The sequence below is a fragment of the Phasianus colchicus genome, chromosome 1 (genome assembly GCF_987193195.1).
Source record: "Phasianus colchicus chromosome 1, bPhaCol1.hap1.1, whole genome shotgun sequence".
NCBI lineage: Eukaryota > Metazoa > Chordata > Aves > Galliformes > Phasianidae > Phasianus > Phasianus colchicus.
In genome coordinates, this window is record NC_143436.1 from 27805902 (window position 1) to 27832676 (window position 26775).

The 26775-nt window shown below is 36.9% G+C and overlaps 1 protein-coding gene across 3 annotated transcripts in view; it reads left to right on the forward strand.

The window, feature by feature from the left end:
• The window catches only part of DOCK4 (dedicator of cytokinesis 4), a 238527-nt gene that overhangs the window by 63875 nt on the left and 147877 nt on the right, over positions 1-26775 (forward strand). For all 3 annotated transcript variants that reach the window (XM_090137617.1, XM_090137623.1, XM_090137630.1), the window contains exons 2-6: positions 16024-16107; positions 16845-16885; positions 19221-19276; positions 21147-21243; positions 25051-25199. In XM_090137617.1, the coding sequence (XP_089993743.1) occupies positions 16024-16107; positions 16845-16885; positions 19221-19276; positions 21147-21243; positions 25051-25199 (427 nt within the window). The remainder of the gene's footprint in view (positions 1-16023; positions 16108-16844; positions 16886-19220; positions 19277-21146; positions 21244-25050; positions 25200-26775) is intronic.

Genomic DNA, 26775 nt, shown 5'->3' on the forward strand with positions numbered 1-26775 from the left:
AGTAAGCCTTTGATTCAGTTTGCTCTACTGAGTCGCTGTTTTTTCTTTGCTTTGTTTTGGTGGGTTTATATTTCTGACTTGTATCAGGCAAAACGTAGCAGCTGCAGTTTCGCAGTGCTGGCAGTCAGCTTCACTCCATGAATTCCAGGGCGAACCCAACCAAAAACATTCAAATCTGGCCAAAATTTGAAGTCATTGCCAGAGTATTCTTTTTGTCACCACAGCTATGACAAACTCTGGTGGCGTCTTTACTTTTCCCAACTCAGTAATACTAGAAATATGTGAAAAGCTAAATGGCCTTACTTGAACCATATGTTTTGGAAATGCATAAATTACCAGTTATTGTGCATTCATATTTTTAGTTGGAAAAACAGGAAGTTATTTTGAAGTTATAAATGGCAAAAAAAAATAGGGTTGTGGGGTTTGTTTGGTTTAGTTTTAATAAGAGAAGAATCTAAACTTGAAAGCAGCATTCCAGGGAGGCAGTGGCACAGCTGCCCAGAGAAGCTGTGAATCCCCATCCCTGGAGGTATTCAAGGCCAGTTTGGATGGGGCCCTGGGCTCTGCAATATTGTTGTCCCGTCATCTTGTTCTGCCTCCCCATCACAAACATACAAATGTTAAATAGGGTTAATATTCATGAAACCAGGTCAACCCTGAATATTTTATGTAAATGCCTAGTCCTGATGGAATATGTTCATAACTCAAAATCCTACCTGGGCAAAGCAAGTTGCAGGATGGAATCATTAAGGTGATATTTTAGTCTTTATTCTGCATGTACTTGCCCTACATTGCAGTAAGTCCATTAATCAGTTTAGCGTTGCAGTGTAGCAGAGGCTGATCTACGCACTTGTCCCACACGGACACTTTCTGTGTCCTGGTGGTTTCTGCAGGGCTCTCATAAAGATACAAGTTTAAAATCTCTTCAGTTTAAGTTTTAATTCCATCGCATCTATTGCTTCTCTCATTGCTCTCTTTTATGGTCCAGGGTTGGTGATCTTTTCAGTCCTTAAAAAGAAAAAGGGAGGGGACAGAAGTGAAACAGTGAAATAGCAACAGGGCAGATAAAAATTGTGATTTCCTAGTCTTGGTATTAACTTCTTATTCAGAAAAGGTGAGTGCTAGAGGGGAATTTTCTATCAAAATCTCCAGTTTCTCTCATCTTGTGTCTACCCCAGCTGAAATATTAAGGCTGCGGATTCCACAAGAATGAGAATAGTCTGTTTCAGCATGCTTGACACCTTCAATTCTTTTGGAGACAGAGAGCATAAAATCATCTAATTTCCATGCATTTTAGATAACAAATCTTAAGTCAAAACATGTAACTTCCCTGATTTTGCTCATGTGTGATTTCCTTTCTGTGACACTTCAGTGCTTTATTTACATGCAGGCTTTCAAGGATTGGATGAGATTAGACTGGTCGCATATGGTATCTCTTTCTGGCACTACAAGTAACCAAACGACCAATGAGGGTAGTTAGCATATCTGTTGACACTGCTGCTGGTTGGAGCTAATGAATTTCAGTGCAAGCCAAGCAGAGATTGTTGGCTGACCTTTCGGATAATCCTACTGAAGTGGAAAAGTAAACCCTTTTAATTGGGATGGTAATTTTAGAGTTAATAAATTGCATATCTTTTGGCAAATGCATTGAATATACTACATTTAAATTTTTAATGAAAGTTAGAAGCATTGTTACAAGCCTTGGTGTGCCTTATTGCATTGCAAATACTTCAAAATCATATTTCATGGAGTAATAATTTATTCTCTCCGATTCCCTGTTAGGAAGAATGGACCCATCACAGATTAGGTGTGTTTCTGATGATTTACACACCTATAATACTTTTAAGTAGTGTTGAGGTTTATGATATGGATCAAAATCTGCTGCTTAACTGAGTCTAAACCAGTGGTTATTCATGCGCATGTTTCCAGTGGTTCTATTTTTCAGTTGATATCTGAACTAGTTGAATTCAGGGGTTGGAGATGTACGATTTTTCTGAGAGAGGAGAAGGAGTAATGCAGAAGTACTAAAGCTGTTTTAAAATCAGATAAGTCTAAGAGAAAATTATTTTTGTTTTTAAAATATGCTTGTGCTTATTCATCTTCAGATTCAGCATTTGGCTTGGCTCTTAGCAACTGATTCTTTTCAGTGGTTTTGGGAACCTTCTGTTATAAACGAGAACTCGTAATAGAATTGCCACATGATTCATCAGTTCTTTTGCTTGTTTCTCTCAATTTCAGAAACATCTTATCAGTCTACTAATCATCTAATTTACTAACTTTCAACATCCATATACTGCTACTGTGTGTGAATTTGGCACCAGAAGATGTTGCTATTACAGAATAGCGTATACAGGCAGCAAGGCGCATCAAGCTGCAGGTATCTGTCTGTTAATTTTCTACTGGGAAAAAGCTTGAGAAATAAGGGAAATGCAGATTTAACCATACTTGTTAGAGGCTTCCAAAACCAAAGTTTGCATTAGGACTGTTGCAGTGAAGTCCTCCTGTATTGGTAACCCCATTTTAAACTCCCTTTATTGTTGACCTTGATGGTGATGTTCTGCAGCTTGATTGTGCCTGTGTGAAAATATTTCTTGTTTCATTTCAGACCTACTGCTGGACCATTCATTGATTTAAGGTATTATGCTATGAGAAATAGGAAGTACACGTTTGTTTTCCTGTTTGTTTTCCTACAAACTAATGGGTTTATATGCTCACTAGTATCTTGCCAGACAGTTCTCTCTTCCAGGCTCAGTTCACAGAGGATGCGTGCCTCCCATGTCCTTTTCTGTCTTTCTTTAACCAGATTCTGTTCTGGTTTTTCTGCTTATTCAAAAAATGGAGAACTGAATTTTGCAGGGTGGCCAACTGTGGGCTCACTGTGGATTTGCTGTGGCAGAACTTCTGAGTACTGCAGCAGTTAGTTTTCTGAAAACTTTGGAGCTTTGTAAGCTTTGAATATGTAATGCATAGATTTTCAATTGCTACTCACTGCAAGTTGACCCTGATTAAGCAGGGTTTTGCTTGTATCTTAACTGAAGGTTTTTTGTTTACTTGTCTTTGTCACATTGACAGTTACAGCCTTTGAAGCATTGGTCCTTGAGATAGATAAGTGGTAGGGTGTGGGGTAGAAGTGATCCTCTTTATCCAGGTGAAATCTCTGAGTTGACTGCCTGATATATTTTGGTCATACTTCTAAGGTTAACATAGAAGGTAATTTTTTCTTATGTTAGATTGTCAGGAACTCTGTTCTTTTCACTTTTCTTGCCTGGTAAATTCCTGTGCATTGTCATTACCCTTGGGCAGAACAGCTTTCTTCCTGTGGCACTGTACAAATGCGGCTTCGCTTGTGATTATAAACATCCCTCTTGCTATGACGTGCTAGGAAATGATTTGCAGATAATGATGTAGAACAGGTACAGTTGGAAGCTTCTGGGGTCACACATCTCTTAATGACCTGTTCTGGGTCCTGGACAGGTTGGACATGCCCGATAGAATACCTTCTAAACGAAGGTTAGAAAAAACTGATATCTGCTTATGGTAAAGGATTCTTTCAGCATTTATTTAAGGAATAAATGTGTTTTCTGAGATGTTAAAGTGTTTATAGGAGAGTGGAAAGTATACAGAATTCCCTGTGAAATTTGCAACAGTCTGTCCTTAGTTCTTCTGTGAACAGTACAATTTTGTGTTTTAACTACAGGTTACAGATAAAGCATTTTATGACACAGTCATATATGAAATCTTGTTTCGGGTTTTATAACTGACAGTGGTAAGGTCTGGGTGATTTATTCCTGCCAATTAGTTTCTGAATTAATGTACACAGTCAAACAACAGAGTGGTTTGTGCAATGGAAAAGTTTATACTCCGTTACCTGACCAAATAATTTCTTTAACCACATGCATTACAACTAAAGGTATGATCACCTTGGTTTATCACTTGGAAAATTCTCAGTTGCTTTACGGTGCTTTACTTATTTCTAGAATCTGCTTTCAGCTTGAGTTCCATGTTCTCATTTCAGAAGTTTTTTTAAGTATGGGAGGAAAGTGCAACTTTTTCTTCTCCTTACCTCAAATCCCATGGGGCCACTGTTGTTCAGCCTGGATCCCCAGGGAGCTGTGAACTGTAGGAAAGAAAATCAATCTTTCAAAAAATGAGTGATTTTAAATTAGTGTAATAGTTATATAGTAATATCAGCTGCCTGTGTGCATTAAGTGATGACCTATTGATGAATTATAGAACTCGGTGCTCCTGTGTTTGCTGTCCCTCTCTGGGGATCTCAGGAGGCTTTACTTTGGTCTGCATTGCTGATTTTGCTTAGCTTTCATTTCTCCTCATTCTCTACCTCACCCATGCCCCTTTCAGATGAAGTTTGGCAGCTGCTTTTCTGGCAAGTGTTTGAGTTTTGAGCCTTGGGTTGGGTTGGTATAAGGCAAGTGCATGATGTGTCTTAACGTGGTGGACAGTGGATTGATCAATTGATTGAAAATCTGTTTTGAGTTTGCTTCTGTCAGCTTTGTTAGCAACCTGCTGGCTGATGCTGGGCTGGTGTGAGTATTTTTACCTGTGGCTGCTAATTTGTTCTGTTTATCAAGTAGAGCCTTTGCTACTTGTGTTGCTTTTAAACAGCTTCAGAAAACAGTAATGCGGATTTATTCATCTGGAGAAAGATGGGAAAACTCCATACTAATAACCAAAGAACAAAGTGTACTGTGTCCAGTTTGCCAGGTACCACCCAGCTGCCTCTCAAGACTTCAACTCATTCCTTCAGGAAGTATTTAATGGTATGGAATGATAATGAGAGTCTCTCAGTATTGATTTCTGAGAAATATTTATCTGTTTTCTGTGCTTTCTTAGACTCGTGGTGTCCCAAACATGCCCCAGGCCATCTTGGGAGGAAGGGTTAATGAGAGACCTATTAGAATGGCTGTTATCTTTAGTGACTCTCCCGATATGTTAAACAGTGTTGAAAAACAAAAGAATTATCTTGATTTGTACATAAAAAGATAAATGCTCAGATGCAGCAATGTCTACGTCATCTACAGATGCAGCAGTAATATAAACGTCTGAAGAGAGCTGTTTGCTTCCTCTGACAACTTCCTTCCCACCTATCACATCAAACAGACATCAATCCCTGCTCAGCAGTCTTCATTATACTAACCAGTAGCATATTCTTTTCAGATACATTTTTTTGGATGCTTTTGTGCGCCTTTGTAAACAGCCAACTGAATTTAAACTCTCCTCGCCCTTGAGTTTAGGCACAACTCCTAAGCAAGCATCAGTAGCACAGGCAGGATGTAATTTTTCAAGAGGAGCCTTCTGAAAACACACCATAAGACTGCAGAGATACTGTGAAAATGGATACATCCAAGTAGAACTTCTTTCCAGAGCTTTGATTATAAGAATAGTAAGTGTGCGCATTTGCTATGTTTCTTTTTGGGTATACTTGTGGGATTACATTAAATATCCACAAGTTTTAACTTCATGGAGATTATGGATTAGTGATGAAACTCAGCAGGGCTAACTGCACAGATTTCTGCTGGCTCAACTATTGAAATCAGGCTGAAAAGAGAAATGGCTGTTTCCCACCATTAAACCTAATAAACCTGCTTAAAACCAGAGTGGGATGTTTAAACTTCAGTTTAGCAGTCTCTGAGGATTTGCACAGGAGAAAGTTTTGCTTCAACAGTCGTGATAGTATTTCCAGTATATTTGAAACATCTCTTAATTACATGAGATCAAGAAAGTTCTGCTTCATTTAAGATTAAAAGAAAAAACAACCAACAACCATGCACCGGAGTTCTTGTAAGTGATTTGTAATCATCCTTTTCCTTAGTTGCACTTAATTCCACTCCTGGCAAACTGTCCAACCTATCAAGAAATTATCTCATGTCTGTGGATAATTGGCTGACCTGTACGGCAGGCCACAGCAGTTCACAGTTACGGATTATTTTTAAGGCTAAATAAATTAAACAGTGTGCTTGTTGCATGTTTTTCTTTTTTCTTTTTTTTTTTTCTTTCTGTTGTTGTTGTTTGTTTGTTTGTTTCATTACTAAGGATATGACAGCTCATTAGGTCCGTACTGATTTTTGTGATGTACAGCAAAGTTTGGCATTTAATAGATAATCATTTTGCTACTTAGGATGCATAAGATTCATAGCTTACAAAGGCAGAATAAATCCCTGAGTTATAAAATGGCAGAGAGAACAATAAAGATAGGTTAAAGTCAAAGTTAACAGAATTCTTACTCATAGAATGGCATTATTTACAATAAATGTATAATGAAATGTTTGAATGTCAGAGAAATATGGATTACTAAGAGACAAAAGCTATTAGGCAGTGTAATGATACCAGACAAGCTGAGAAGTATTAGTGTTAAAAATTCCATGAAACGCTGATTTTATTTTTGTTTTCTTTCACTGATGGCAGGTCAAGTACAGAGTTAAGCCCTGCTCTTATGAAGGAAATAAAAGAAAACAGCACAGTATGTCATCTATCATTTCATTTGATGGACCTGTCTGTTGTAAAATAAACTTTACTGCAGAAGATGGATGGTCTATATCTTTTTCTTATTAGTGAAGAAACCTTAAGTTCTGCTTTTCTTAGCCTCCTTGAATGTTACTTATTATTTGAACAGGAGAAAAAAGTGAAATCTTAAGGGGAAAAAGATCTAATTTGCCAGACTCTTCTGTACCCAACACATGGCGTTTCTCAGCTGCTGTACTGATATCTAACTGTGTTCCCTTGGGAGGTTCTGAAAGTTGGAGTTGCAGCTTGCTCAGTGGTCTTGTTTTTCTTTGCTGTTCACAAGACTGCAGCTCTTCTCAGCTTGTGTTTGTATGGCAGTACATGCAGTTTATTAAAGGATGTGAAATTATGGAATCCAAATTCATATGGCATGTTGGGATATAATGCTCTTTGGGGGGAAGAGGAGAATAGGGAGGGAAATGGTCATTAGTCTTTGACTCAGTGCTGTTGCATTAAATCAGCACAAAATGGTAAGGATGCTGTTAGCTATTCAAGGTGTTCTTTAAAATAAACACGTATTAGTGTTATTTAAAAAAAAACCACCTATATATAAGCTTTATGGAAAATATTTCCTGTGTCTATAATTGTGTGAAACATCCAGTTTTCTCATTCCATTTCTGCTGTCTGTGTGTGGATATGCAAGAATATCACCATGGATCTGAATTGAAAATTATATCCAGTTTTAAATCTTATGAATTTAAATTCTTAGAGGCTTTTGTGAGCACCATCATTGCTTTAATGAGGCTGCAAATACACTGAAGAGTCACAGTGAAACCTGGTGTCTGCGATGACAGGAGCTCAAATGCACTTGGGCTTATGCTGTCATACATCATTGTCCCACCTTTTCCAAATCTGATGCTGGCAGGAAGATTAAAAAATAAAAATAAATAAATAAATTTGGTAGCTTATTTGATTTTAATCAGAAATCTTGGTTCCCCAAAAGCTGTAGACAAAACCCCAAAACTTTTTTTTTTAGTTAACTTTGCAGTAACTCTTCTGCTTGACCATGTTATTAAAAAATCAAGGCAATTACTTAACAAAGTTTAAAAATAGTCACTTGAAAGACTTAATACTTCAGAAATACTTAGTAAAAATAAAAGTCACAGTAACTATTATTTTTACCTGTAGAAGGTTGTTCTCATGGATAATGTCATCTTAACATAATCTACTTTTTCTACACATTCTCCTTTGTAGCACCTGGATTTTTAAGTTGTTGCTGTTTCTGAGTAATGAAGGAAAATGATGCCTTATTCACACTTATTGTTCATGATGGCAGTCTTGGTTTATCAATACCACATCCGTAGCTCTACATTACAGAACCAGCTGGTGTGTAGCTTAGCTCCCTTATTACAATGATTTAAAGCATGAAATCTACACTTGACGGTACTGAGTTTACCTTGCTTTCTACTGTGATAGCTCAGACAGCTTTTGTATTGAAATTCCTTATCTGAACAGAAAGAAACTCTTCAGCAAATTGTTAGTGGGGGGCAGTGTAATCAATTCATCTATTCAGGAGCACTGTCATCTATTAAATGTACTCTAGATTTGTTTTCTAGATGTGTAAAACCCAGCTACTTTTCTTTTTACTTTTAAATTACTTTTTCCAGAACTAATGCAAGCCAAGAAATTGCTCTTAGTAATTTGTAGACATAGTGAGAGGCAGTATTTATAGAAATGCTCAACTCTCTGACTGGAGAAGAAAAACAATTATTGAAATCTCATACCTGCAAGGATAGGGAGCCAGTGGTACATCCTGAATTATCCCAGGTGTGTTTAGATGGGTAGCCATTCTTAATGGCAGCTGATGCACCAGGTAGCCATCACTTGTTACTTCTAACACTTTTTCCAAGGTACAGGGTTTGATAACTAGGGTACCCAAGGAGGTGGAGTGCGAAGGTTTTTGCAAATATTGGGGGAATTGTTACCAAAGAGGTGATAAAGCTCTCCCTGAAGCTGAGCTGCAGAATGAGAAGAGCTTGACAAAGGTTCAGACAGGCACACTAAACTGTTTATCCGTGTTAGAATAGTCCTATGTTTTTTGGTAGCATAGTCATCAGGGATTTGAAAGTGATTACTTTGCTGAATTGAAATGATGAGACCAGAACAGGATGGTGTGCTTTGTGCTGCTGCTTGCTGTTCTTTGTGCATTTCAGACGTGGTATTTACCTTATCTGAATAAGTAGCTAGTGCTGTTAGTGGAGGCATTCGGGATGACTTAGATTTGTATTTTGAACAAGCAAAGAACAAACATATGGAAAGGTTCATGATTCTACATTTTCAAAGCTTGGACATTGATAGAAACATTTTTGATGATTTTTGAAGTGCCTTGAAGTATTTGCATCAATAGCTGTTAGAAATATGCCACACAGCAACCTGTCTCTTTAAGAATGGGTCAGTGCTGCACTTGAAATGTTCACACGTGGCTCAGGAGTCCTGGGCTGTCATCCTCTGAGCTGTGTGTTTGATCCTTCTAGTTGTGATGTACATGGATAGGGAGGGGGGAGAGCTCACATCCTTTCACTTCAGTGTAAATCTGAGGGTCCTTGTCCTCAGTGTCCTGTGGGAGATTTAAGGATCACTTCTGTACTGAGGCTAACACTCATATGTAATGTCTTTATCGAGGAGAGATTAGATTGATTTTTTTTAAAATTCCCCCCCCCCTTTCCCTCTGCTTTTCTGTCATTGTTTTTATTAGCTTGTTTTTGGTTAGCAGCAAGCCTCTTAGGATGTCTGTAGGCAGCAGAATGCATTACTGAACAGATGCCTGAATTAACCCCTGTATTAGAAGCACAGGCATGTAGCAGTGCTTCTGTGGCACTTCATCCAGGTCAATTGACACGTAGGCAATGATGAGCGCCTGTGGTGGCCTTCTGTGTTCTGCATTAGCAAAACTGTACTCCTGTGTGTGTTTTTGTTTGTAAAAATTCTGCCTGTTTAGAAATCTAAAAAGATATTTCAGCTTCTCTTGAGGAGAAAAAACTTCATCCTGGAAAAGGTACAGCTAAGGAAAGCTTTGGAGAAAGGTGCAGAGAGAGTGACTAGAGAATACTTTTTCAAACTTTCCAAAAGGACAGAATGGTACGAAACAAAATTTTAAGCATCAGGTATAAAATAAAAGAGAGATATTTTGTTGGTTTGTTTGTTTTTCTGAAGCATATTTAAGTTGGAAAGCTCACTGTCAGGGGAATTTGTGGGTACTGCCAATGCAATGCATTCAAAGCCTGGTTACACACATTCCTTAACTCAAACACAGAATTACCACGTCTGGCTCAGGAGATCCGAGTGCCCCAAATGCTGAGAGCTGTGCTGCTGGATGCTTGCAGTATTTGCCAGTGATCAATGGCATCCAGGAGGACTTTGACAGATTTCTGAGTGGAGTTGTTCATCTGATGTTTTGATTCTTTTTGTTGGAAATGTCTCTTTTTGATGATGTGCTCTCTCTAGTGTTGAATTTTCTGCAACTGCTTACATGCTAGATGTCTGTTGTAACAGTTTGCTGCCCATGCACACGTATCTATCATTACTGATCAGCTAAAGGAATTGCATTGAAAAAAGCTTAACTTTCTTTCATAATTGAAATAGACAGCCGAAATTATTATCTCAAATGAACTCTCAGCTGTGTTTTAATGCTAAAAGCTCCCCAGTATAATTCTATACAGTTTTCTGTTTAATTTTAATTTTAGTTTTTAACCCCCTTGACATGATTTACCTGAAACTCTCCATTTGTTGAAAGAATGGCACTTAAAGTCCAGAACAAAAAGCTTAAAAATTGCTTTTGCCACAGAGGGGACCTGATTTCAATTATAGCAGATAATATCTGGAATCAATAATAGCTTCTGGTCATCTATTAGGAGGAAAGGAACAACAGTGTCTGCCTCATTAGTTCTTATATGCAGGTCTCAAGTTATTTCAGGCATAAAAATTTTAAGAACGTATCCTCGAGCAAAACTTTGAAATGGGCTACCCAGCCCTGCTACCAGGCAGTCAATCCCATTTCTATCACTGCATCTTGGTCCCTGTCACAACCAGTTCCTCTGACACTGTGCTCCCACCCTCCACATCAGTTATTACATTTCTGTGTGGTTCATATGTGCTCTAATAGCTGGGACATCAGGCTTAGGGCACTGAGCCGGAGTCTGGTTTTTTTGGAATATGCGCAGTGTGGCTGAGTAATTATTAAAAGAATTTATACTATCCCTCTCTCCTTCTCTCCACTTTCTTCAATTGAAGGACTGATTTTTGTCATCTGAAGACCCAGTGTGCTGCTATGGTCTTTGTGCCCAGCCTGGTGGTTGCTGGGATGTCCCCTCTGCTGTTCCTGGTGTCATTAAGTTTGGGCTGTGCCTGTGTGACACTCAGGAGCTGCAGCATGCCCATACCTTCCTTCCTGCTGTTGAGCTCTGTATGTCAGAATGCAATACAGGCTGCAGGAGGACAGGAGGTTCCTGCACAAAAGAACTGTGTTTAGGCATAAAGATCTTGGTCGTGGATTGATCTGCTCATAGGCTGGGGACCTGCATGCGTAAAGCTGCCCAACAGGGAGCATGGATAGGCAATAGTTTGGATAATGACAGAGAGAAAAGACAAAATTATTTTGAGAAGCGGAACAGAAATGCCATCAGATTATTCCTCCTCTTTCCTCTTTTTCCTAATTGGAGCAGTGCTCTGATGTGTATGCAAGGATTAGAAACTTCTTCCCAGTTGCTCACACAGGTCCTTATAGTGAAAAAGTGAAACTCATCAAAAGGATGTCTTCTGATATCTCTAATCACATTTCTGATCCAACTGCCTTTCTGCTGTGTTTTTTTAATAGATAAGGATATTGAGGAAATATTAGCATTTTTGATTATTTTCAGCAGTTAGTCACAGATAAGTAACTTAATCCCAAAGAAAGAACCTGTAAGAGATGACCTGTTCCCTTTCCATGCTCTCAAGTAAATGAGTTGTTTCATAATTTGGATTTCAGTGTACTTGCAATATCATAGAAATGTTGACTCTGGAGCTGCTTTAATATTGCATGTCATTATAGATCTCACCATTATTTCACCTCCTATGTGAACTGAGTTTTGGTTGTTATCTTGTTTTCCCATCCTCTGAGTACCCTTTGGCAGCATGAATATATTTAACAGTGCCAAGTTGGGTGTTGTGTTGTTGGCAAAGAATGTATCCTCCCACTAAGTTTTATTCTAGAATTTCACTTTCCTCTTTCTCTGAAGGCTGAGAGGTGACTGAAGGGAACATTGATCACTGTGCCTGCGCTTGAAATGCAAACAGGAAACTGTAAGACCTTCTGGTCCTATAATGACATTAATGTGTTTGGGTGCACATGCTTCTGATCCACATTGTGGAGCGGTGTGTCCATTGGAGGAAAGGGCAAGAAGTTTGTCCCATCAGAATCATATCACAGCTTTGCTAATAGCCTTGAGTCCCAACCAAGCTGCTGAACCCCGGGATCCTCTCTAGAGGACTGAAGCCACCTCTTTCCACAACTTCGTTATTATCCTTCCAGTATTCTACATGTGTATGTACACCACAGATACAAGGCATGAATAGCTGCCTCCTGTCTTGGTCTCAGTTCTGGACACGATTAGTAGAAAGTTACCCAAGGAATCTTTTCAGTGCTGACTTGCTTGCTCTATGCACAGTAATTCATCTGTGGGTTTCTGAGCCTTATCTTTCTGCTCTGCCGTGCACTTCTCATTTGTTTGAGTGGCGTTGCTAAAGACAAATCTGTCTGTTTTGAGCCTGACCTCTGTTAGACTCCACTCCTGCCAGAAACCTGTAGTGAATGTGCTGGCTTCGTGGTGCAGGTGATGCCCTCATTTCTTTCTTTCCTTCTTTGTCTTGGACTCTGCAGGCTATCCTTCAGTGGATATTTCAAGATCTAATTTTGTCTTCCATATGTGCTCTGAAATGACTTCTGAGTTCTGGCTATTTTCTACTGTATGTCAGATTTCAATCTTTTTTCTTTGTCCTAGAAGGTGTTTTTTTTTTTTTTTTTTTAATCTCTTTTCAAAAAGAGAAGGAAAAAAAAGAAAAAAACTCTTTATCAGATCTAGTAACGAAGTTATAAAAACTGGATGTCAGAGCAAAGTTGTATCATAACAATGTGACAGGAGATATTGACTCTTAAGGAGAAAATTAATGTCATTCTTTCATGGAATTTAAAAATAAGACATCTCACAACTATAATAAGACATAGATTTTGTTAGCATACTAGTTCTGCAAATTCTTTAATTTTTATTTCATTTGTTCCATATATGGGAGCTATTATGGCAAACTTCTTAATTCATTTTCACTTCTTTGAAACTAGAAAGCTGACCAGAATGGCACCAGGCATTCCAGTGCCATAGGGGAATTTGTACGTGTTTTATTCACAATCTGCTTTTTAAAACAAATCTATTCATTTTTAGAAAGCTGTTTCTGCTTTTAGATTTTTGTCTAAGAATTAAGTGGGAAATTCTTAGTTCTTAATTCTTAAACAAACATTTTCAATGGGAATATATTTTCTTGCACCTATTAAAAAAACCTGAAAAATCAGGTACTTGATTGGGGTGGGAGACACTTGGATAGTCTCTTTTTGTCATAACAGGAATAAAATTACCTTCTTAATTTTTGCTTTGCCTGTTGACAATTTAAGGCATTGAATATAATTTTGAAAAAGATGCTAGCTGAAGAGAAGCTGTTCAATCCCTGAATTTTTCTGTGGAATCTTTCTGCCTGAGTGGAGTTGCACTTTTCACTAATTGCTCCAGCATCTGACGAGCAGCACCAACAATGTGGTGAAGATCACTTGGATTGCTTGCATAGATGGCTATCCTCTGCTGCAAGCTGCATTATTTCTTTCTCTGTGCCCTCCTGCTGCTTATGGGGAAGGACGCTGAATAGATAGGCAGCATCATAATTTTCCTGTTTGTTTGCATATCCTAGGCTGCCCATCATTGAGTTAAGATATTCCAGTCTCAATCTGTAAGATTTTTATTTCATTACAGATATTATGCCAGTGTATCTAAGAAAGCTAATGTGAAATGGATGGGCCCAGGCTTTCTTTGGTGGTTTCCAAAGTGTGAACAAGGGGCACAAACTGGAACACAAGGAGTTCTGTCTATATATGAGGAAGAACTTCTTTACTGTGATGATGACAGAGCAACGGCACAGGCTGCCTAGGGGGGTTCTAAGTCTCCTTCTCTAGACATATACAAAACCCTCTTGGATATTTTCCTGAGCAACCTACTGTAGAGAACCTGCTTTAGCAGGGAGTTGGACTCAGTCATCTCCAGAGATCCCTTCCAACCCCCACGATTCTTTGGTTGTGTGACCCACTGCAGCTCTTTTTATTTCAGTAATGCATATCTTTGGGTACTCTGCTTTTATGTAAAAACTTGGAGAGTAGGAGTAGCAATAAACTGAATGTGGATCATTCGGTACACATGCCTCAAAAAAGGGAAGTCTCATTGCTGCAAGTTCTGCTCACATATCAGACTCTTTGGGGCTGACCAGGTGTGTTATCTCAAAGGGTTTTTCCAAAAGGGCGAATAAAGACCTCAGGTAAGGGTGACTCAGTAATGTCTGGCAAATTCTGGAAAGGATTTGACAAAAATGTACTTTGTTGTAGGAGTGAAGGAAGTATTTTGTCTTCAGAATTTGCATGGAGTGTTTAGTTTAGCCTTACACATTGCCAAGCACTGACAGTGCTTCAGAGAATTGAAACATCATAGGGAATAGGCATGTCTGCCATTTCAGCAAAGTCAAGTAAAACTGTGCTTACACCCGAGGACAAGATTTATGCTCTTAAATCCTTCTATCACAGCATGTGAAGGACTTTTAAAACTTCCTGCTGATTTTATAGCTGAAGTAATTTATTTCTGTGATATTAAATTAAAAAAAAAAAAAGTAATGCCTCATAGAGCTCGAGGGAAGATAATGTTGGGTTTTAGTAGCTTTTGTTTCCACCTGTGCAGTGGGAGATTTGTCTAATTGCCATTACTTACAGTTATTAATGAAACAAATTTCACACAACCTTTCAAAATTGGCATACCATCCAAATAAAGCATTTTTTTTTTCTGAACTGCTGCATGTTTTGGAATGCACCATCCTGTGGTATAGAACATATGCCATTGTCTCAGACTGAAAAGCTCGAACTTTCTGGCAAAGATTCACAAAGGAATTTTAGATTTCTGTGGTCTCTGTCAGCTAATAGCTGCTGCTGCTTTAGGGGCACTGTGACATGGGCAGGAGGCTGCCTCTGTGTTGTGCCTGAGTCACTGCCTGTGGTGGGGGAGACTCCAGGCAGAAGACCAGAGGCTAAAAGGGATTTTTGTGGCTTCAAATGTTGCATTTCCTTTCGTAAAAGAGTGGTTGCTTACTTAGCACAGCTGCACTGACAGGCTTCCTTTTTTGCTTTTACATGTGAAGATTTGTTTGTATAGCCCTGAGTTGTTTTTTCACATCACTGTGAGAATAGTGTTTTCCTATCTGTGTTAGTAGATATTAGATAGCAGCAAGACTTGTGTCAGGTCACCAAGTGGTTTGCTGCATTTTGTCCCTTTGATAGGGTTAGAAAGCCATTTTCCTCTTCAAGTTCAAAATTAAACTTCAAAATGATACTGCAGTTCAGAGAATTGAAATCACTATTGCTTAGTGCATTAGCTTGAGTGAGGCAGCTTTTTAATTCAGAATTTCAGCTGTAACAAACATTGGGTTGAATGGCTGAATTGTCATCTGGCATGGCAATCAATTTTTAGCAACTGTAGGAAGGAGTTTTTTGGGCAGTTTTTTTGGTATTATGTGTTGATTCTGAGAAAAAAAAAAAAAGCCGTCTCTTTGTTTCTTTTTTAGTGCTTACAGTGTAAGACTTAAAGCTGGATTGCTTTAAGTATTTGGAAAAATCACTGCTCTGGTGGGCACTTTGTTTCTCCAGCCCGAGGTCATGCCCACGTATGCTCAGCTTTTCTGGCCAGCAGGCTGTGGGCAGAGCAGTGTGTGCCACTGGGTTTTAGTAAACAGCCCGTGTTAGCATGCTTTCTTTGCTGTTCTGCACTCATTGAACATTTCCTTAGCTGGAATTACTATATGGAGTGTTGGATCTACAAACCCATTAAATGACTGAGAAATAAGTCTTGCCTTTTGTGACATGCTGGTGGTACAGATGGTAACAAAAATATTGGCACTTTCTGCTTGCAGACGTCTGAGGTCAGCTATCTGTTAGTGGGAACATTTGGAATAAAACAGTTTCTGTCCTTGAGGGTAGTTCCGAGTAACAGACTAGCTGACAGCCTTCACCAGCATTTCCATTCATGCATAGTAGGTCTGTAAGCATTTCTTTCTTTTATGTGAATCCTGCGTTTTAGATATTCTGTTCATAACAGTGGCTTAAACTCCGACTCTTTCTTCAACTCCTTCTATTCTTAACTTTCCCCGCTAGTATATGAATTTTATTAACAAGGAATCCTGCTTTATATTTTAATCATGCAAATAATCAAAACTTTTTGTCTTTTTCAGTAATAGCTGGTTTTCGAGGAACAGTCCCACATGGCCTCTCACTGGAGATTGGAGACACAGTTCAGATACTGGAGAAGTGTGATGGTGAGTTCTGGCTGGACTTCCACTGGTAATGAAGGATCTTTTGGTGTTGACTTGAACACCACTGCTACTTATTAATTTTCTTAACTGAACAGATTTTTGAAGTCATCAATATAAAGAAGATGTGGTGCTCAGGTACATGATTTAGTGGTGGGTGGTTAGAGTTAGGGCAGTAAGGTTAGATTGCAGTTGGACTTGATGTTTAACGTCTTTTCCAAATGATTTTTTATTCATTCATTAAGTAGGTGTGGTTTTGTTATTTATTTGTTTGTTTGTTTGTTTTTAATTTTGGGATGATATACTATTAATCTTGTAAGAAACATTTCTACAAAAGGCATAGGATCTATCATTTTGAACTGGGTATGTTATGAATCTTGTATAGCAATGCAATCAAAACATTTGGATTATGAAGTTCAAAAATGATTTGTAAATGTTTACAATGAATATGAATCTATTTCCTCTTTTGCATCAGACTTTCTGTCTAGTGCAAAATATATCTGAGTTGCATTGTTATTAACAGTTGGAGATAAAGGGGAGAAGAGGAATTCCTGAAAATAAGTGTGAATTAAGTCATCTAAATATGAGCTGGTTTAAACAAATTACTTCTCGTTATGTGGAAATGAGTGCAGTCTGACATCACTGCATATTAGTTGTATCTGTCCAAAAGGAAAAATTAAATCTGTTTTACATATGGAAATGACTTGCATACTTTGAAAAACAAAAATGTTCTTTCTTCACAGGATGGTACAGAGGATTTGCCTTAAAAAACCCCAATGTTAAGGTAAAGATCAATTACAGTTTTACACTTTGGCAGAAATGTGTATTTACTTTTAAAAAAGTTTATAGTCTGCGTGTAAGTAGATGATACTTAGTCTAAAAAGAAAACTGGAGCTTGGTGTTAAGTATATTATTGATATTGCGTGAATTGGATTTGGACAATGATTACACTTCTCACAGGCTCTTGTGCATTTGGATGACTTTACAAATCCAAGGCTCTGGCAAACTTTCTTTTAATCTGATTTTTAGAAGCTAAGGTAAAGGGAGAAGACTACCAAGAATGGAAACTGTAAATAATGTTAGAAAAGTTAATTAATTAGACTATGCCTATTTTCTTGATGGTATATATTAGTTCACAACAGCCATTGGAGCTGTATGTGGAGTATCAGTTGAAAAAGATTTGTCTGTTTCCACATAAAAGAAGTTTTGTCTTTTTTTTCCTTCTTGTGTAATCTTTGATTTCCATGGGAGTGTAGCTGACAGAATTCACTGTTTGTTTGGTTTTTGTTGTGTTCAGACATGAAATATTATGTTATTCATACACTTACTTTCTTCAGCATTTGTTCATCTTGAATGCATTTTAGATTTTCTTATCTTAACTGTATTTCTGTTTTCTTACTTTCCTGTTGACTTACGTCTGTCAGTATAAAGTACTCGTTTTTCATGGGGGAAACCATTTCAAGACTTCTTTTCCTTCAACACAGTACTAAAATCACTTGTTTTTCCTTTAACTCATGTTGTCATCTTACTCGTCTTATCTCCCTTTTTTTTTTTCCCTTTCCTAATTCATTTCCAAGCCTCTTCAGCTGCAAACTAGGGCATATGATATATAAATTTCAGAAGTTTCTAGGGGTTCCTATCATACAAGTCACCTGTTTCTTGTCCCTAAGCTTTCAGTCTCTGCTCACATAAATTTGTTTTGCTTTACGTGGAGGGTCAGTGTGAGAAATAAATTTTGCCAGTGTCTAATCTGACATTTACTACTTTGACCTCATTGATAAATATTACGGTTTGATTTATGAGACATGAGCGGTTGGTATTTATCGTATCTTCTGTGTCTTTTGTTGCAGTTCTCACCACATGTTTGCTGTCATTTTCTTTGTGGTCTGTCAAATGTGTTGATAGAAGTTATGAATAGGTTTTCTAAACATGACTTGATGTGTGAAGGAACGAGATAGATATTTTCTACTTTCATAGAAAAAAAAAGGAAGGCAAACAGTTTTCTGAACTGGATTTTTCAAAGGACCCTCTCTCTCCAAAAGTAAAATAAGAACACCTTGTAAGTCAGCTTATAATTGCTATTGCTCTGTCAAGATTCTCCCGTTGTTATTCCATCAGCTTGGATGCTCAGAAAAATTATCTGTGGCAGCTGGTCTGCAGTACCCCTGTGTATGCACCATCCTGATTTCTGGGGCATTGTTACAAACGCCAAAGCTACACGTCTTATTATCCTTGGGAGATGCTCTCCTGAACTACTTTGCGCTACTGAGGAGAAGGGAGCATTCTCAAGGGCAGCTGATATTTTACACAGTAGATGCCTTTTTTTCAAAGGTCTAACAGTGGTTTGCGTTATAAGAAAATTGAGCACCTTCACAGTGGAAAACTGTATGTAGCTGGGCTTGTAATAAGGAAGGGCACACTTATATTTTCCTTTATGCATTATGCATTATGTACCTAGCAATAGTGTATTATGTTCTAAGCCAGAATTTGGAAGTTGAATTGCTTAATTTTGCTTACCGTTTTGATTAATGATGGTTAGGGTGGTGTAAGTGCTGTGACACTGCTATCCATGCAAAACAACAGTGGAGAACGCTTAGCTAACTAGGAAGGACCACTCCTGTCTGAACACTGAAGCTCTTTGGTGTGCCTCTACTGCACCTTTCGGGTTCACTGTATGGCACAGTAACTCCCAAGTAAAGTTTTATTTATTAATCTATCTTTGTTTATTTTTATTGAAATTCATTAACTTCATTTATTTTGAAAATCTGTACTGAAGAGATCTTGTTAAGATCCTGTTGGTAAAAAATTTCTCAGGGGAAATGTTAATAAATTATTTAGGTTAAATGAGCTGTCAAGCAATCTTATACATACTTTACAAGTTTGTCTTCTAATTTTCTTAAATATTGAAAGACTAAGATTCTACTGAAGGCATTTTTATTTCCTTTAGATCTGTACTGAGTATATGTTGAATTCTTTTTTGTGTATGCTTGTTGGTAATTATTTGGAGGACTTTTAATTCAGCATGCATTTGCATATGAAATAGTGCTTTTAGATTACTCTCCAAACTCACTAAAGGGAATTTTTTTGGTTGTTTTTACCTAACCTATTTTGTTTTTCAGGGTATCTTTCCATCCAACTACATTCACTTGAAAAATGCATGTGTTAAGAACAAAGGGTAGGTGAAATTTTGGGGATTCACATACTTATACATGGTAACTTACTTGTGCCAAAGCTCATTTGTGAATCTGGCAAGGAGTGATGATTTCATTATAATATCTCATCTTAAGCTTTTGGTCAGAAGACTTGAAGTGGCTGTCCTTAGCTAACATGGTGCTCCTGCATGGTAATAAAATCAGTGTGTTATATGCTTGAAGAACACGCAGTGTGGCTGGGAATATCAGTTTGTGTTGTCTAAAGTAAAGAGAAAACAGTCACATCTTCACTGCCTGGTGTTAAGTTTGGTTTAGAAAAAAGTTACTGCCCTAATTAGAAATTATTCTGTACAGAAGCATTTGTTTAATATTAATAGTTGTTTTCTTTAAAGAGACCAGCTGTACCATGGCAGACATGTTACAAAAACAAATATTAAGATTAAGGATCAATTCAGGGGCCAAAAATTTCACTAAAATTGTAAAAGAATAGAGATGTTCTTTTCCTTACTGCCTTCCTTCAGGTGATAAAAAGCAAATAGCTATTCTTGATAATGACTGATCTCATTTCATTTTTAGAATAGTTAAAAAAAAAAGGAACAATTGATTAAAATTAGTACAAAGTTTTTTGAAACTAGAATGTTCTGAGTAAAATGAGGTGATCTTTTTGGAAATTTAATACTTACTTTGAAAGTACCACTTTAAAAAGTTATACTTGGCAGTGATGTTAACACAGTCTTTTCCAAAGTTTTATGTAATTTGGGAGTATTCACATTTACGTAATGGTTTAAAACTTCTTTAAATAAAAGCATTTATTATCAAATTAGATGGAGGCCTAAAAAAACAGGTGTGGATGGCTTTGATTTTGGGTGCTTGGATGAGTGTGTAGGTCAGCGTTTCCTGACTGGCAAAAATGAACCTTGAAGACTTTTTTATATATTTAAGTAAATATTTGAACGACTCATTCACACAGGTGAAAATGAGACTTGCAATGCTGCTCAAGAGACTTGTTTGCTATAGAGTTCAGTGTACCTTTGTTTTATTATACCCTAGGATCATTTCTCCTTTGAAAGTGATTGTAGATTAAACTGAAGGTTCAGTGAAATAAAATTGTTGTAAACTGTCAACAAAGCTTAAGTGTAGAATAATTTTTTCTTAACAGACACCATGACAACATTTGCAGGGAGTTCAATCTTATTTGTCTGCATTTTCTTCTGTAGTCAGTGTTTCCTGTTCAGGTGATGTACAGAGCATCAGGACTGGGGGCTCTCACATTGTTATGCTAACTTGATGAAGGAGAAATTATATCATGAGAAATGTACTTAAGGCATGAGTACAGACTCTTAAAATGTACTGTATGTAAAAACAAAGTGATAGTGATGATGGTGTATAAAGTGATGGTATGATTTAGACTTTGGTCTTGATCAAGCCAACTCAGGTTTTTCTTGCTCAGCATTGAAGAGTCAGGAACTCACTCATACTGTACCAATTTTATTTTCAAGTTTAATATACATTTTCAGCTGAATAAATGACATTTTCTGTCTTTTTTTCTATAAACAGATGTGTTTAAAAAGTGTGGCAGCAGTCACTCATTTGCAGTCTAACCTAAAGTGGCAAGATCATTTTGAAATCCTTTGAAAACCACAGGAATTACTTTGACATAAAAGTAGTGTTTGATGTGCTTATCTCATGGCAAAATGCTTGCCTTGACTTCTCTAGGACCAGTACTTTCCATGAGGATTAAAGAAAATGTATAAATAAAAAGTCTTGTGGGTTGAAGTAACTCTCTTGTAATTTAACTGACATTGCTGTTGGCAGGAGGAAGTCTTTATGTTAGTAACTGTACTGTGATTTGTAATGCTTATGTAATACCATGTGTTCTTCTGCACGTTTCAGACAATTTGAAATGGTTATTCCAACAGAAGATTCTGTTATTACAGAGATGACATCAACTTTAAGAGACTGGGGAACGATGTGGAAACAACTCTATGTGGCAAGTACTTTAAATAAGTTGCTTTGATTGAATACCAGCTCAAAAGACCAGATATGTTGTTAAAATATAGTTTTTCCTGCATGAAAAAAGAAAAAAATATAATTAAAGGTAGTGGACAATTTGTGATTCTCTTTTCCTACTGGATTTATTTTATTGTTGCTTTTCTGTTTATTTTTTTTACTTGTCTTTTGTAGTTTAATGCTCACCCTGACTCAGTAAATAAGTCAAAGAATCTACAATTCTTATTTTAATATAATTTTAAAAATAATTAAATGTGGGAATGTCAGACTTCTTGACTGGTATTATTATACCTATAGATTATAATAGCAGGTCCAATTCATTAATTGAGGGAAAATGATCTTCTTAATGGTTGAATAACCAGAATATATATATGCAAAGATAAGAAGAAGAAACAAAAGACTTAGAAAACATTATTAACAAACAGCAAATACAAAAAAGAACTGCATTTTCAGGCAAAGTATTATATAAATAAAATTACATTTTCAGTTATGGAAAGTCCCTAAGCCAGTTGATTTGATTCATGCTCATTTTCTTATAGATTTTATTTTCTTTTACATCTACACATTCATAAGTACCAAGGCATGTTCATTTTACTTGACCAGAGTCACTTGTATGTGATGCAGAGATCAAAGGATGCCAGCTGCTGAGTCCTCACTGATAAAGGGAGTCAGAAGTGGTTCTTCATTAACAGTAATGAGCTAATTTGGGGCCTACAGTTACACACTTCTGAAGTGGTGTCTGGTACTTTGTCTCACACTTCATATATCTTCAGCAAAAGTCCCACATTTCTCAGTTCTTATTTTCCTTATCTGGATATGTTGTGGTGCTGGTTCTTTTCTCTTTCTTCCTGACATCATCAGTTCTGTTTTTTTTTTTTTGTCACCCTTGCTTGACTGAAATCATGCTTAAGGGGCTCTGTGGCAATTAATATGTACTGTGCCTTTAATTTCTTCTTATGTATACATTTCCATATTTCATTTGCACTTGTCTTACAAATTCTATTACAACTGCTTACAGAAGATCTCTCTCTGAAGTTACTTTGTTCTTCATTGTGAAAAATTCTACCATTTGCATCACTTAATTGGCTGCCACTAAAGACAGAAATTATTTGGTTTTGGTATACTTAAAACACATATAAAACTGTTAAATCTTTAATCTCTGTATTTTTACCGAAATTTAGTCTTCTGTCACCATTCTACATCTTTTCATTTTTTTTTTTAATCCTTGTAATCTAACTTGTAATAATTATCATCAATTCCCTCATCTCATATCTCCTTCTCTTTCCTCTCTTCACTTGAGGTTTTGTTCTTGTTGTTGTTTTAACTTTCCCTGTGGAAAGTTAACTTTAACTGTGGAATTGTCCTTAAAGACTGAAATGAAATATTTGAAGAGTTGCCTCCATTTAAACTTACTAAATTCTGATTTTCATTGTGATCCTCTTTGGTTCTTAACATTTCTCCTGATCTGCTACACTGAATCCTAACCATGCCTTAGACTTGACACCATATACACATATCAGATGGAATCAAAATGTTTTCTCTTGCATCTCCATAGTTTTTCTGCATCTCCTTATAGTTCAGACCTCCAAGTCCTGTTCTTAACTCCTTGCTGATCTGATGGTTATGACTTAAACTGTGAGAAGCTTAGCTATCTTCTCGCTCTACTTGTAGAGGGCCTGCTTTTGTTATATAATACAGTCCACAAGTCAGAATGGTTCAGAAGCAGCTGGACTGCTTCCTTTTGAGTGATGATTGTAGGGATTGTGTTCAGAGAGACTATTCAGAACCAGGCGACACTTCTGAAACCTGCAATTGGTACAGTGGCTAGTTTGCTTAGTGAAAGCTTTCCTGAAAGAACCTAAAAAATCATGTTGAATTCAGTGTTTTACAGCATCAAATTAGACTTGACAGTCAAGCTAAAAAGTTAAGCAGTATGAACTGTTTCTAAGGTGAGCTTCAAAACTATATTGAAATTTCTCTAGATTACAATGGGAAGTTTTTTTCCTAATTGTCTTAAGCACATCTAGGTGTAATTGCTTTCTGTGCTTACATATGAGGAAGGATGTAAGTGAAAAAGGAGCAAAATCACAATCTGCTTTAGTAGAGAACCAAATCTATAAAGCAGGCACATTTGCTTGCAGGGCCACTCAGCACTTTGAGATGTAAGAAACTCAGACAAGTGCTAAACCTTTGGAAAAAAGGATGCTGCCTTGAAAACGTTATTTTGAGCTTAGTGTTGTTGTGAAATACCAGCATGTCTCTTGTATTCTGCTAAATATTTTACCTCAGTAGAGTTTATCATCGCATATCAAAAACAAAGATACACATGAATTAGTGATTATTTGATTTGTTTTCTTTTTAATGAAAGATGAAATCTCTTTAACTAATGGAATACTGTGAGCACGAGCCTATGTAATGCTCCCATAAAGACTTTTTCAGTATCTTGCTTTTAGACACTATTTACGTGACCTGTTTTTTTGGTTTTCTTTTACTTATAAAGTTCATATATTCTATTGTTCTTACTGAAGCTGACTTTTTCATCAGCCTTTATCTTTGTTGCTATTATTATTGTGTGTTTAAAACACACTGATTTTCCTTTTTTTCCCAGACAGCCAAAAGAAACAATAAATCAGTGCTTATTTTAGCAAGCTTATGAAGTGAATGAATGTGAAATAAAAAAGGCAAATTTGTCACACAGCAGTGTTTTTCAGAGCTCATGGAATATAAAGTGTACTGACAGAGAATAATGGTGCTTCTAAGTGAATTTTAGTTTTTCATGGCAATTATCTAGCAGTAATAGCTGAAATTTGGTTTTGTGTCATTTTTTTCTTAGGAAGAAGTAAAAGGGAAATGCGTGGCTTAGTGTGGTTACTTTTTTGTGTTTTTTGTTTTTAGCAAAAATAGGCAGAACAGATCTGAATTTTCAGTGTTTTGGTTTTTTTTTTTTGTTTGTTTGTTTGTTTTTTGTTTTTTTTTTTTTTTTGGTGATATGTTGCTTAATGGAGGTTGCAATAATTTCCCAAGATACAGTTTCTTAGAAAAATTATATTAAGTAAAACTGCCTACAGTAAAGTGAAGGAAGAGTTAAAAGAACTTCTGCTGTTAGGGAGGAAACCATCATGGGAAATGGTTTATGTCATTAACTGGTATGTAATTAGAGTAGGAGGATGTGTTTTATTCATATTCATGTAATTTCTTCTATTTTGCAGTTAGGTGAAGCAGAACAGTCTGGGAGAGATTTCTGTCTACATGAGTCTATTTATTTACAGTTAGGCCATAGTGTGTACATTTATGTCCCTGAAAGAATTAAAAGAACTTTAATGCTGTGTGATTCAGAGTTTGAATTCTAGGAGCTATTTCCTTTTGATCCCTTATGTGTGTGAGTTCAAATGGTCTTGAATTACGCTGTCATGGTTCCAGTTTTGATGAAACGACATATAATGAAAATGCTTTCAGAATAAAACAGTGCTGTGACATTCAGCAATTTTTTATTGAATCTTTGTCATATCTGTCATATAAATCAGACTGTGTAAACGTGTGGTGTTAGGAGTTTGAGTGAAATTATGGAGTGTGGACAGTGCAAAGGTGTTATCTGTGATAAGTTCTGAAATGATTTTATGCACATGTGCGTGCATACATACAGGTAAAGAAGTCACAGCATTAGAGGGAGGAAGAGGATCATGACTAGCTAAGGGAATAAGGATGTAAGGGTATTGATTTCCATATCACATCTGTATTCATTAGGACTGTCAGTTGGTGTAGATGCAATTCTTTATTTATCTCACAGAGAAATGAGGGGGATCTCTTTCACCGACTGTGGCATATAATGAATGAAATCCTAGACCTGCGAAGGCAAGTCCTGGTTGGCCACCTCACCCATGATCGAATGAAGGATGTGAAGCGGCACATCACTGCTCGTCTGGATTGGGGCAATGAGTGAGTAACTATAATTGTGGAGGAAAATAGTGTAATGTCATTTTTAGGCTCAATATAGAATGTTGAAATAAGGAACAAATTTCTGACAGATGTTGCTTTTTTTCAATGGATTTTTTCCTTCATTGTTTTTTTGTCCACTATGTTTTAGCAGTAAAAAATGACTTACAGCTTTTCCTTTCTTTTTTCCTCCCTCTAAAGAGACATAGTTGCTTCAATTTATTTTACACAGCACTGGTATGACCTGCAAAAGAATTGCAGATAGTATGTTGGAATACTGGATTTCTGCAGTTTCCTTTTAAGTCTTTTAAAAACATATCTGCCCAGATTGTTATGCGGCATAGCTCTGTGTATTAACTGAAATTATATTGGCTGACACTACTTAATCTTCTTGATCTGTGTTCTATGATTCAGTTTCTACTTAAGCATCTCTAGCATTCATCTTGATACTATTCTATCCATCTTTCTTTTATTTGAGTGACAAATAAAAATTGATAACCCCAGTTATATTCTCTTAAGTTTTTTTTTTTTTTTTCAAAGCAAGAAATTTTCATTTGTTTTAAACCCACACTACTTCAAATAATATCTCTTCAGTATTACTAAATGCCTAATAGTATAAAGACTTGTAGGGATAGAGATTTGTTAGCATAATGCATGATGATGAAAATGATGAAAATGATTTCTAAATCACTTTCTGAATACAACTTTCACAGATCTTGTTACTATCTTGCATAATTTAAAAGGCCAATAAACTAATCTCTGTTCCAGATACCTCACCCATGAGAATAATAAACCCAAGAGGCTACTCTTAACACCAGTATTACTAGTGAAAACAACAGCACAGTTAACAAACATTGTGATATTTACAATGACAGTCAAAACCAGCATGAGTCTGGGCTCTTGTAGCAATGAGGCATCAGAATCTCGTCATTCTCTTGTAAAGAAGTGTGTGCTTGGTATGTTGGGCAGCTGAGTAGTATGGAAAATGCAAAAATGGAATGTGCTGCTGTTAATCACATTGGCATGCATGCCTTGCTTTTGGTGCTGATTTTGCTTTGAGTTCAGAAATCTGAGACCAAATGAAATAGGCTCCACAGACAGTAAATTTTGCTGCTGTTTTGTACAGCATGCTTTGCAGTGCTTCCTCCATAGTAACACTGTCTTGCTACATTTGTAGCCCTTTGCTTACATATATTGTATTTGTCTCCTCAATGCAGCACTCCTGGCTACTTTGCTAGGTCCCTGAGAACGAAAGGACAAGTGTAAGATTGGTATGTGCATCAGGAGTGATAGGAGCATCTCTGTTCCCTCACAGTACACTACCCCGAGGCAGTACCATCAGTGTTTTATGTGGTCATGAAGATAACAAAAACACTTGATTTCTTTGATCATCAGGGAGGTGACTGTCAGTGTCCCTGGAGGTGTTCAAGTGTTTACTGATGTGTTGTACTAAGGGATATGGTTTAATGGGAAATATTGGTGGTAGGTGGATGGTTGGACTGGGTCTTTTCCATCCTTGGTGATTCTATGATTCGTCTGAGGCAATAAATTTGACCTTGGAAAACTAAACTAAAACAAA